The 12853-nt window shown below is 49.1% G+C and overlaps 2 protein-coding genes across 2 annotated transcripts in view; one reads left to right on the top strand and one right to left on the bottom strand.

Moving 5' to 3' along the window:
* Window positions 1-6112, bottom strand: part of LG01H12orf43 (linkage group 01 C12orf43 homolog) — a 21893-nt gene extending 15781 nt beyond the window's left edge. Inside the window, exons 1-3 of the mRNA XM_073629283.1 lie at window positions 5962-6112; window positions 2626-2686; window positions 132-230 (exon numbers count right to left, since the gene is read on the bottom strand). Coding sequence (XP_073485384.1) covers window positions 132-230; window positions 2626-2686; window positions 5962-6061 — 260 coding nt within the window. The 5' untranslated portion in view covers window positions 6062-6112. The remainder of the gene's footprint in view (window positions 1-131; window positions 231-2625; window positions 2687-5961) is intronic.
* The window catches only part of RNF185 (ring finger protein 185), a 26278-nt gene continuing 19439 nt past the window's right edge, over window positions 6015-12853 (top strand). Inside the window, exon 1 of the mRNA XM_073629284.1 lies at window positions 6015-6166. The gene's annotated coding sequence lies outside the window, so the exon portion shown is untranslated. The remainder of the gene's footprint in view (window positions 6167-12853) is intronic.

The raw sequence follows: 12853 nt of genomic DNA, 5'->3' as shown, positions 1-12853 counted from the left end.
GCTTAGGGTAATTTTTTTTTTTAGTTGTTAGTTTTTGACTATCTGGAATGGGGTATCCCCTGATAAATGTATTGTTTCTCTATCTTTCATATTTGTAAATAAAGAATAATAAAAAAAAATACTTAATTTACCTGTCCAATATGGAAGCAAGCTTCTTGGCCACATGTGCACGAAATTCAGGTGTAGTTTGTAGTTCATTCCCATCATGCTCATGGTTGTCAGGACGAACCCTTTAAAAAGAGCACAGGATTACATAAACGCCCATTAGGTCTTGTTCACACTACAGCCACTGAGAGGCGTTGATCTGTATTAATCAATGCAGGCTCAATGCAAGGAAATGGTTCTTTTGTATGTGTCCTGTTCACATCCCAACACTGCCCTGAGGGGGGGTTGTATGGATACATTTTACGCAGTGCAACTCACCATGGTACATAGACTTGGACAAAGTGGAATTATGTGAGACTTTAATGATAACAGGAAAAAAAAGTTAGAGGAGTCCAGCCTGAGCTTTTTAGGCTAGGCTTCTCCTAAGGGTCACAGGAGTGCAATTAGTTTTGCACTCCTGTGACACGTTTTCAGCGGAGAGCAGTCTGCAGTCCGCTCTCCATTGACGTCACTGCCATAATTCGAGGCACCGCGTCATCCCAAGTCTGGATCCTCCAGCTGCCTTGATTGATGGCAGTCTCAGCGAGGCGCTGAGACGGCCTCTCCCCGACCCTCCACAGCTCATCGCTCCAATGAGCGTGGAGAAGCAGACCAGAAGCGATGCTGACTGACAGTCAGCACCACTCTGCTCGGTGAGGAGTGAGAACCGAGTCATCGGCAGTGTTCGGTGGCTCAGTTCTCAGTGCAGAGGTGCCGGGGGACAGCTGCAGCATTGGTCTGATACTCCATTCACCGAGGTAAGTATGATTAGCAAAAAAAAAAACAAAAAAAAAAAAAAAAAAAACATACTTCTCTTTTAAAGTGGATGTAACCCCCCCAAAAAAAATGTTTTAATTAAGGCTTGCACCTTGTACAGTATAGAATTTCATGTCATCTGTGCCCAGTCTTGCCACGAAGAGTTAATCCAACCCTGAGCAGTCCTCTTATCTTTTTTCAGTGAGATAAAAACAGGCAGACAGAGAAATAGGAGTCTGTTTCTCCCCCTTGCTGTAAATGACAGGTGATTTACATATCTCATGCACAAGTCTGAGAGAGGCATTCTGTGTACTTCAGATCCCCTCCTCTTTTTTTCTCCAGCTATCCCAGGATTGGCTGCTCCACACCTCAGCATGATTGGGCATGCTGAAGTAATGTGGTGAGTTTTCTGGGTTTTGACTGGATGTTAGTAATCATAGCAGAAGTTCAGGGTAAGAAATACACAGGAGAAAATGCATGTTGACAAGGGGAGTGTAGAGGTGGGCGGGGAGTCTACTGACATCACGACTCCACCCACCGAGCTCAAGACAACAGACCCAACCCACAGAATCTGCAGTTTTTCGGGTCTCATAACAGACAGAGGGAAGACATTTTACAGGTAAGGATACATGCAGGAGGTATGTATATCCTTATAGATAACCACTATGGCATTAGTTTAGAAAGGATGAGAGTGGGTTTACATCCACTTTAACAGTGCCTTGCGTTGTAACAATGCAAAGCACCACTCCTACACAAAGATACTAGCTTGCGAGCATTGGTATGAATGAGCCCTTACTGTCTAATAACCATTTACAATACATGAAGCAACATGGCACCAGAGTAGTTTAGTGATTTATACTGAGGACCTTAATTCAATACCCACCAGGTCAAGATCTCCACAGAATGTACAGTATATTATACTCCCGTGTCTGTGTGGGTTTCTTCCTCTAAAAATGTAAAAGTATGCTATTTGGCAACCGAATAAAAAAACTGACTCTAGAGCAGCCTTTTTCAAACAGGGTGCCTTCAGGTTTCTTTAGAGGTGCCTTGGTAAAGTGCCTAAAAATTGCAAAAAACTGTATACGAGCCAGCGGGTGGACCTAGCCTGCCCTTTAGTTACACAAAGCCACAGGCTTTCTTTGTCCACCATTACAGCCTTCTAGCCGCAGGTGTTCTAACAACCAGTTTCTGATTGAAAATGTAAACTTTATTTTGCATAAAAATATACAAAAAACAAAAACTTCAACAGGATACATTCCACGCATAAATACACTACATAACAATACAGTTCTAACAACCAGTGACATAATCGGTTGATGAGGAGGACGTCAGGCGTCTGTACAGCATCCTTATTTGCTCCTCTCCATCAGCACTGGGGTCACATTAGCCGAGTTAGGGAGAGAAATTGAAGAAGAGAAATATTGGAATACTAGTCAGTGCCAGTGTGCAAAGATGTATTTGCTCTGGAAGAATAATTCATCTCTAAGGTTTGGTGCCCTTGTAAGTGGATGTTGCATTATGTAAAACTATTAGTTTAGTTTTTTATATTTTAAAATGGGGTGCCTTGAGATTATGCAGAATTTTAAAGGGTGCTTTGACTGAAAAAAAGGTTGAAAAACACTGCTTTAGAGTGTGTATTGTGTATCTGGATGGCCATAGCATGGACCAATGCACTTAATGTGCTGAGGAATATGTCAGTGTCATAATTGCAAAGAAAATATGTACCGTAGACTTGGCATGACTGTTGCAACAGAATCCTGCTGATGCTGAACACATTTCTTGACACCTGTAACATAAAAGGTTACAAATCTGATAAATGGAAATGCTAGCATAAGCTCAAATGACACTTAAAGAAGGCGAAAAAAATGGACATTAACCAGCTGTTCATTATTACTAAACTGGTCATTACAAAGTTTTCAAAATAAATGTAGCAATGCTTTACAAAATAATGAGATAATAAAGGTAGACAGTACAAAACAATTCAAGACAGAAGGTTTAAGAAGGTCCTCCTGCTCAGTAGAGCTTACAATCCAACACACGAGCGGACTTTTCGACCAGACTGGTCCAACGGACAATCCGATCATGTGTGGGCTTCATTGGACCTTCAGCGGACTTTTCCAGTTGAAAATTTGACGGACTTTAGATTTGGAACATGCTTCAAATCTTTACGTCGTAACTCCGCCGGACCCAGAAATCCGCTCGTCTGTATGCTAGTCCGACGGACAAAAACCGACGCTAGGGCAGCTATTGGCTACTGGCTATCAACTTCCTTATTTTAGTCCGGTGTATGTCATCACGTACGAATCCGTCTGACTTTGGTGTGATCGTGTGTAGGCAAGACCGTTCGTTAAAAAGTCAGTCGGAAGTCCAACAAAAGTCCGTCGAAAGTCCACCGGAAAGTCTGTTGGACCAGTCCGGTCGAAAAGTCCGCCTGTGTGTACACGGCATAAGGCTTTTAGCACACTGGACAGATTTTCTCTCTCCTAGACGCCTTTCTTCCTGGCAGCGGTGTTTTGGCAGAAAAAATGCTTGATGCTTGTAAATGCATGTAACGCGTTTAGGCACATCACAAATGCTAGGGCATTAACTAATTTCACTGGCCAGAATATGAATTTATTCTGGTCAGTGAAATGAATTAACACTCAAATGCTAATGGCGCCTAGTGTTATGCATTTTTTTCCTGCCAAAACACCGCTACTCCTGGCACCCCTACAGCAGCATCAAAAATGTCCAGTGTGCGAGAGGCCTAATAGAGGAAGGCAAGTGAAACAAAAGGTAATAACTGTGAGAGATGAGTTGCTGGAGAAAGCACAGTTTATTAAATATAAGCGGGATAAGGCTTTCCTGAAGATATGAGTTTTATGGGAATGCCTAAAGGCGAATGGCGTAGGAGATAGCAGGACAGTCTGGGGTAGGAAATTCCAGAGGATGGGAAAGGCTCTGAAAAGTCTTGAACCGAAGCATGTGAGGTGGGGGCAAGAAAGCAATAGAGAGCAGAATGTGGGAGGAGTGAAGAGGACAGTTTGGGTGATATTTTGTAGCAAGGTTGCTGGTGTAGCTGGATGCAGAGTTGTAGCTGGCTTTGCATGTTATCAGTATTTTGAATTTTATTCATTGGGTAAGCCAGTGGACCGATCGGCAGAATCTGAGTGGTTTCTAAGGTGGACAAGTCTGGCAGCAGCATTCATTATAGAAGGAAGAAGGAATTGCCTGTGTATTTAGACAACACTTTAAAGAGTTAGTCCAGGAAACATGTGAAATGAATTGGTGACCTGCAAATGGCACCCAGCCAAAAATTCAACAGTGCTAAAGCTAGAAAATAAATTCAGGCTTAGCTGTTGTCCATGTAAACCTCTGCAGCCAGACTAATAGGTCTGCTTTCTGAGCTGTCTTTTATGTACACTTCTGTTTCATGTTCCACTAACCAAATTCCACCTTCTAAGAGAGCTTTGAGTCGAATTGCAGGATGACAGAAACGTATTATGGGCTTATTAGCAACTACAGTTTGCTGTCAAGCTTTCTGTATGTGAGAAAGAGGAAGTGCCCTACAGGCTGGTAAGGGAATACCCGATTAACATTAGAAAACTTAGGTGTAAAAGGGATTGTCAGCACCACCTGAACTCAGTGCATGTCTGCTGTACTCTAAGGGCTAATTCTAATGCAGCAGCTGGTATATGCAGGGTGGTCTGCCGGGGCTGGCGGTTGCCCTACTAAGGAAGAGCCAAGGGGCTGGCTATCGCCCCGTGGAGGGAGGGCCTTGAAGCTGGCATCTTCCTGCGGAGGAAGAGCCAAGCGCTGGCCGTCGCCCCTGCGGAGGAAGAGCCATGGGGCTGGTGTCGCCCCTGCGGAGGAAAAGCCGCGGGGCTGGCGTCGCCCCTGCGGAGGAAAAGCCGCGGGGCTGGCGTCGCCCCTGCGGTGGAAAAGCCGCGGGGCTGGCGTCGCCCCTGCGGTGGAAAAGCCGCGGGGCTGGCGTCGCCCCTGCGGAGGAAAAGCCGCGGGGCTGGCGTCGCCCCTGCGGAGGAAAAGCCGCGGGGCTGGCGTCGCCCCTGCGGAGGAAAAGCCGCGGGGCTGGCGTCGCCCCTGCGGAGGAAAAGCCGCGGGGCTGGCGTCGCCCCTGCGGAGGAAAAGCCGCGGGGCTGGCGTCGCCCCTGCGGAGGAAGGGCAAAGGGGCTGGCGTCGCCCCTGCGGAGGAAAAGCCAAGGGGCTGGCGTCGCCCCTGCGGAGGAAAAGCCATGGGGCTGGCGTCGCCCCTGCGGAGGAAGGGCCAAGGGGCTGGCGTCGCCCCTGCGGAGGAAGAGCCATGGGGCTGGCGTCGCCCCTGCGGAGGAACGGACATGGGGCTGGCGTCGCCCCTGCGGAGGAAGGGACATGGGGCTGGCGTAGCCCCTGCGGAGGAAGGGACATGGGGCTGGCGTCGCCCCTGCGGAGGAAGGGACATGGGGCTGGCGTCGCCCCTGCGGACGAAGGGACATGGGGCTGGCGTCGCCCCTGCGGACGAAGGGACATGGGGCTGGCGTCGCCCCTGCGGACGAAGGGACATGGGGCTGGCGTCGCCCCTGCGGACGAAGGGACATGGGGCTGGCGTCGCCCCTGCGGACGAAGGGACATGGGGCTGGCGTCGCCCCTGCGGACGAAGGGACATGGGGCTGGCGTCGCCCCTGCGGACGAAGGGACATGGGGCTGGCGTCGCCCCTGCGGACGAAGGGACATGGGGCTGGCGTCGCCCCTGCGGACGAAGGGACATGGGGCTGGCGTCGCCCCTGCGGAGGAAGGGACATGGGGCTGGCGTCGCCCCTGCGGAGGAAGGGACATGGGGCTGGCATCGCCCTGCGGAGGAAGGGCCTCGAGGTTGGCCTCAGATTGGAACACCCATGATGCTTCCTGCAGCCTTTAAACAATACAGAACTGCCTTAAACTGACTTTACCATACGTCAGCTAATGAATGAGAAGGTGAAGCGAACCCATGTTCCCCTTGCCCCCAGAGCCCATCTTCCCTCACGTAAACACGTGACCCCCGGCCATGTAAATTCACAGCGGAAGTAGACACTCTGCTCCTCTCACCCGGGGGCTCCCACGCCGCCTCCTTCAGCCGTTCCCTCTCTTCATCACTACTACTGCTGTCAGAGCCATCCTCGGACAGGTGACTCCTGGGCGCCGCCATCTTCCCCGGATCACGTGCTCTGTAGACGTCACGTGTTCCTGAGTCCTCGGCGATCCGGCAGTGACGTGTTCGGGGCTGGTGATGGTGGAGCGTTGTGTGTGTGAGGTGAGTTGGGTGAGCCGTGAGTGTGGAGGAGTTGGGTGGCAGAAGGTAACTAGCATTAGAAGAGGGCTCTACTAATCGGGCACGCCTCGCCCACCATCCCGGGACTGTGAGGCGGATTGCAGTGCTTATAGCTGAGCTCCATGGTTTGGGTCCAATGTAGGAGGAAGGTTCCCCGGTGACAGCTGTCATAGAGCTATGGGCAGGTGACCCCTTCGTCTCCATGATCGCCTGATAATCTCATTAGAGGTTTAGTGAGCAGACAATTGCTGGAGCTGGGCCAGGATTCCTGCTAATGTCCATAATAGTCAGGCCAGGGCCCAGTCTCCTCTGACTGCTCTGTACACTTCATAGGTTTTCTTCTGTCCATCCAGTCCTTAGATTTCACACAGCGCTGCCACACTGGTGACCTGACTTTTCTCTGTTGCAGTTTAGTTTTACAGCCTGGTCACCCCCTCCCCCAGGACAAGACAAGCCCACTGCTCTCTTCTCCTGTCAGTGTATTGCTTGGCTCATAGTGCTGCCTGCCCTGTCCCAGGTTGAGTGCTGCTCTACAGGAGGCTGATGCCAAGCCACATCCAGGTACTTGCATCACTTTAAAGTACAACTAAAGACAAAACTTTTTTTTTTATTATTATAATTTTGGTTAAGGGAGGGTTATAACTAGGGCTGCAACTAACTATTATTTTCTTAATCAGTTAGTTGGCCGAATATTGTTTCACTTAATCGATTAGTTGGATAAAAAAACGTAAACATATTCTTGAATATCTATATGCGGTGGTAAATATTAGGGATACGCCGAAAATGGGCTTTTTTCGCAATTTGCCGAAAGAGAAAAAAGGCAGATAATGGAGCCGAAAATGGGGCGGGGCTCTACCCCCGCCCCTGGTGCCAACCATTACTGGGGTGTTGTATAGCGCAGAAGAGAGAGGAGAGCCGCTGCTGCCAATCCTGGCATGGGTGATCTGTCTATCAATGTTCCCCGGACAAGGGGGAGGGGCTGTATGTGACGGCGCGCGGCGGGAAACGCACAGCTAATGAAAGCTGTGATGTTCCCGGCACTGTAATCAACCTGGCGGCGGCTCTCCTCTCTCTTCCCCTGCACAGGCAAGGCTGCACTGGGGACACACAGGCAAGGCTGCACTGATCTCTTATATCATGTCTGCATTCTCTGACCATCTCCTGTACCGTGTCCGCAGTCTCTGACCATCTCCTGTACCGTGTCCGCAGTCTCTGACCATCTCCTGTACCGTGTCCGCAGTCTCTGACCATCTCCTGTACCGTGTCCGCAGTCTCTGACCATCTCCTGTACCGTGTCCGCAGTCTCTGACCATCTCCTGTACCGTGTCCGCAGTCTCTGACCATCTCCTGTACCGTGTCCGCAGTCTCTGACCATCTCCTGTACCGTGTCCGCAGTCTCTGACCATCTCCTGTACCGTGTCCGCAGTCTCTGACCATCTCCTGTACCGTGTCCGCAGTCTCTGACCATCTCCTGTACCGTGTCCGCAGTCTCTGACCATCTCCTGTACCGTGTCCGCAGTCTCTGACCATCTCCTGTACCGTGTCCGCAGTCTCTGACCATCTCCTGTACCGTGTCCGCAGTCTCTGACCATCTCCTGTACCGTGTCCGCAGTCTCTGACCATCTCCTGTACCGTGTCCGCAGTCTCTGACCATCTCCTGTACCGTGTCCGCAGTCTCTGACCATCTCCTGTACCGTGTCCGCAGTCTCTGACCATCTCCTGTACCGTGTCCGCAGTCTCTGACCATCTCCTGTACCGTGTCCGCAGTCTCTGACCATCTCCTGTACCGTGTCCCCAGTCTCTGACCATCTCCTGTACCGTGTCCGCAGTCTCTGACCATCTCCTGTATAAAAATATTTTTTAAAAACAGTCATTTTCAATATCGGTTTCGGTTTTCGGCCTAGTGTATTTTTAATTTTCGGTATCGGTTTCAGCGCCAAAAAAAAAACCATTCTGTGCACCCCTAGTAAATCTAAATCTCCAGGCTATATAGTTATGGAACAAAATAGAGGTTGGATCTGATACAGAGCAGCCCTGATTCTCCTCTTCTGAGTTCCACCGCCAGTGTTTCCAGCTTCTCCTGCCTTCAGAGTGTCCCTATAGCAAGGTAAAAAATATTACTATGGTTTTGCACAGAGCAGCACTGATCCTCCTTTTTGTGTGTCCCCCACTGGCGATGTACACTCCTTTCCCCCTGCCGAGTGCCCCCAATAGCTAGCCTCATCCTATGGGGGCACTCGAGCAGGCTCATTGCGGAGCCACGCTCTTGTGAATGGACGGCGTCCATTCACACACAGAGCATGGCTCGGCCCCGCTTTCTCGCGATTGGCAGGAGCCAACGTCTCCTGCTGCTGTGTGAGCCAATGAGGAGAGAGAGAGAGACCTGGGAGAGCTTCTGCTCTTATACACATCGCTGGATCGAGATGGGGCTCAGATAAGTATAAGAATGCATTAAGGTAAAAAGACTTCTGCCTTTAGAACCATGTGAACTATGTGTCCCATGAGGCATTGCTCCTCACACATTTACAAGTTCTCAGGCACTTACTGACATCTAAGGATGGTGTACTGAGCTGATATGTAAACAAATCATGCATTCTGTGTGCAGGTCAACTAATCGGCTGACCAACTAATCGATTTGAAAAATATTTTCACAAAGGATTATAATAGACTATGTCGATTAGTTGTTTTAGCCCTACTTGTCCCATTGGGGAGATTTCCCTTCACTTCCTGCCCCATTGCCACCAGAACTAGTGTCCCCATTGGAAGATTTCCCCTCTATTGCTGTTCTGGGAAGAACTGCAAATTTGAGATTTGCTTTCACTTTTGATGATGGAGTTTGTCATGGTAAAGATGACAAATGGGGTGGATCTACCTAACTGGGTCACAGACAGCATTTAAAACTGATAGGTTTATCTCTCCAATCTGTCCAAAACTAAAAAAAAAAAAAGTTTTGCCTTTTTAGTTAGTTTTGTTAAAGTGATTGTAAACCCTTTCATATACCTAGTGAAGTGACTGGCTTCCCTGGTGATACAGAGTTGAAACAAATCCTCACTCCTACATACGTTGTATCTGTTTTTCTGCAGTCATCTTTTTGTATGGATCAGTGGTTGTCAAGATGTAGGCCTCATGCACATGAGACGCCGGTGCAAACTCTGCTGAACACATGTTTTTAAAAGCTGAAACCGGCGTTTAGAAACGCCCGTTTTGCCGTGTTTGCATGCCGCGTTTTACCGCGTTTGCGTCTAGAAGCGTCTGCAGAGCAGAGAATAACATTTTGCGACCCAACTTTGGGGCCCCGTATCTTGGGGGCCACTTGGTGCTAGGTTTACTAACACAGTGGAACTAGCACTACAACATATCCAAATTTGGGGTTCCTAGCACTAAGTGGCCCCAAATTCGGGTCGCAAAATGTCAAGCACTTTTCTGCACATTTTGTGACCCGACTTTGGGGCCCCGTATCTCGGGGCCACTTAGTGCTAGGAACCCCAAATTTGGATATGTTGTAGTGCTAGTTCCACTGTGTTAGTAAACCATTTGGGGGTTCCTAGCACCGAGATATGGGGCCCCAAAATTGGGTTGTAAAAAACACTTGCAAACGCTGCACCGGCGTTTAGCCGCGTTTGGCGTCTGAAACGTGGTAAACTTTTGCGTCTGAACCCATTTTTTTGCTTCTGGAAAAACTAGGTTAAACGCAACTGCCTAAAAACAAGACTGTGTACATGGACGCATAGGATAACATTGAATGGGTTCAGGGGCAGTTGAAAAAAGTGTCCAACTGCCTCTGAACACGAGTTTAACAGCGTCTCGTGTGCATGAGGCCGTAGGGGCCTCAACTGTGGCCCCTGTCAGCTCCAAAGGGCCACCCATATTATTCATTATATGATGGAAATCTGTGAGAGAGACTTCACACATATTAGAGGGGATGATCAGAGATTTCTGACATGTAACAGGGGTGGTTGGACACTGAAGGCATACCTCAGTAGATAGACTGGGGACATGCTACATGAGACTGTCATTATTTCCCCTTTTTTACAAATGCTTCTACTGCCAACTGATGGTGTCTGCACAGGGTCACCCTTGGGCTGCAGCTTGTTCTTCCGGGGTGTAGATATTTCTATAGTGCACAAGTAAATCTCAATCTATTTGGTCTGTGGTGATACTGGAACACCTCTCTGCCTCTCAACAGTGACAAATATGCCAACACTAAGAAGTTTATCACTGCCACCAATCGGATTCAGAGCTGCTTTAGAATCGTGAATGTTATTGGTGAGGACAGGGCAGAGAGAAATAGTTACCAAGCCCCTACTGACCTCCTAGGCCAGTGTTTCTCAACTGCAGTCCTCAAGGCGCCCCAACAGGTCATGTTTTCAGGATTTCCCTCAGATGAAACAGCTGTGGTAATTACTAAGGCAGTGAAACTGATCAAATCACATGTGCAAAATAATGGAAACCTGAAAACACGACCTGTTGGGGCACCTTGAGGACTGGAGTTGAGAAACACTGTCCTACTGGTCCTGTAAAGAGGTGTGTAGGCCTATTCTGCATAGGATAAGATCAGAATCAGAAATAAAATTGAACAATGCAACAAATAATTTTACAACAATAAAGAGCTGGCAGAGGTTCCATCATACCCCTGGTTATTTACAAAAAGCATTTTTTTCTCTAGTCATCTTCCCGGACGGCACAACCTGAGACATGACTGGTCCATCTGACAGGAAACACAATCAACACATAAGGTTAAAAGGCCCCTCCCTTCCCCCTGCACCTCAGTTCTTGATTGTGTTTCCCAGCAGTGAAACGTTTGTTATTTTTTTTGTCAGAACTCAAGCCAGTAGCGGACAGTCCCCCCCTGGTAGCTGGATGTCAAAGCCACGGAGGGCTACGAGTCCAGCCATGGCTCAGTCCCTTCTCAGGGGGCCCAAATGGCCGGGGTTCTCCCCGGCAAGGAGCCTCCCAGGCACAGAGGGGTATTCCGGAGCTCCTGTGGGCACATACCTCCTCCCTTGCCTTCAACCCAGTCCAGGTACATGGTGGCTGAAGGAGCCGGAGGGTCAGCTGGAGTCCAGGCTGCTGGATGGGGCGGAGGGCGTCTGCTCCATAGGGGACGCTGGTAACACTCCTGAGATAGGAGTGATCATTCTGGCTGGGTGGAGCAAGATGGCGCTGCTTCTGGGCGGCTTCGCTTGGCGATGGCGATCCGGAGACACTAGAGGCCAAAACTCTCCTTCCGACGGGCAGGATTCCAGCAAAATGGCGCAGATCGGCGGCGTCTTGGCTATAAGACTCCGGTGGAGCCAGGTGGAGGCCCCACAAGCCCTCTTACCTTCTGGATCCTCACAGCAGGGCTCATTGGTACGGAACCAGCAGGGACCAGGTATGGAATGAGAGGAGGACACATTGGTGGCTACAACCCAGGAGGAGGCCACAGGTGGTTGGTTAAGAGGGGTCTTACCCACACCCCTTGGGGGGGGGGGGGGGGGGCAGGAGAAGGAGTATAGACTGTTAAAGTTTGGGTTCTGTCTTTTGTCTCCTTAGAACTCAGATCTGCTCAAGGGGCCCACAAGGCTAAGGGCAAAAACCCTCCTCCCCCTAGAACAAAAAGGTGTGGGTATTGCAATAAAAAGCTCCCACAAGATCATGTAAAATCTTTTTGTTACAGATGCATACATAAATTGTTGGGAAAGGAAAACTCACAGGTTATGAGGGACTTCCTTACAGTACTGTCAGAGATGCTTTCTATTCTCCAATCTCTGAAGACAGTTATAGCATCTAAGGAAGGGCCTAGCACTAGTGGCAGAGAGACTCTGTCCTCTAGAGAAGGTATTTCCTCCCAAGAAGGTACTTCCGAAAGAAGTCCAAAAACCCTGCAGGGGCCTACCTCCTCTTTCACTTTGGGAGTAGAGGAGTTTGAGGACTCGGAGGAGTCAGATGAAAGCTCATTAGAGGAGGGGGAAAACTCAGACTCTGAGAGCCAGGATAGTGACAGCCCTAGACGTAATAGACACCTTTTTCCCGTTGAGAACATAGGGCAATCTATGCCTCTGAGGATATGCCAGAACCTCCAGTTCAGACGATAGCCCGGGATAAGATGTATAGGGGGTTGGGTAAACCTCAGTCCAGGGTATTCCCAGTCCATCAAACTTTGAAAGAGGTAATTTTGAGAGAGTGGAAGGACTCGGAGAGAAAGGTCCTTAAAGTGGATTTAAATCCAATGTCATCCTTTCTAAACTACTGCCATAGGGGTTATCTTTAAGGATATACATGCCTCCTGCATGTATCTTTACCTGTCAAATGTCTCCCCTCTGTCTGTTATGAGACCCGAAAAACTGCAGATTCTGTGGGTGGGTCTGTTGTCTGGAGCTCGGTGGGTGGAGTTGTGATGTCAGTAGACTCCCCGCCCACCTCTACACTCCCCTTGTCAATATGCATTTTCTCCTGTGTATTTCTTACATTGAACTTCTGCTATGATCTCTAACATCCAGTGAAAAGACAGGAAAGTAACCACATGACTTCAGCATGCCAAATCATGCTGAGGTGTGGAACAGCCAAACCTTGCAGAGCTGCTGAAGAAAGGAGTGGGGGTGGGAATTAAAAAATAATGCATGTCTTAGGCTAGTACACGAGATATGTAAATCACCTGTCACTCACAGCAAGGGGGAGGATTTTTCT

This window comes from Aquarana catesbeiana, linkage group LG01 (genome assembly GCF_042186555.1).
Source record: "Aquarana catesbeiana isolate 2022-GZ linkage group LG01, ASM4218655v1, whole genome shotgun sequence".
Taxonomy (NCBI): Eukaryota; Metazoa; Chordata; class Amphibia; order Anura; family Ranidae; genus Aquarana; species Aquarana catesbeiana.
Note: the sequence above shows the minus strand (reverse complement) of the source record. Positions and strands in the feature narration are given on the sequence as shown.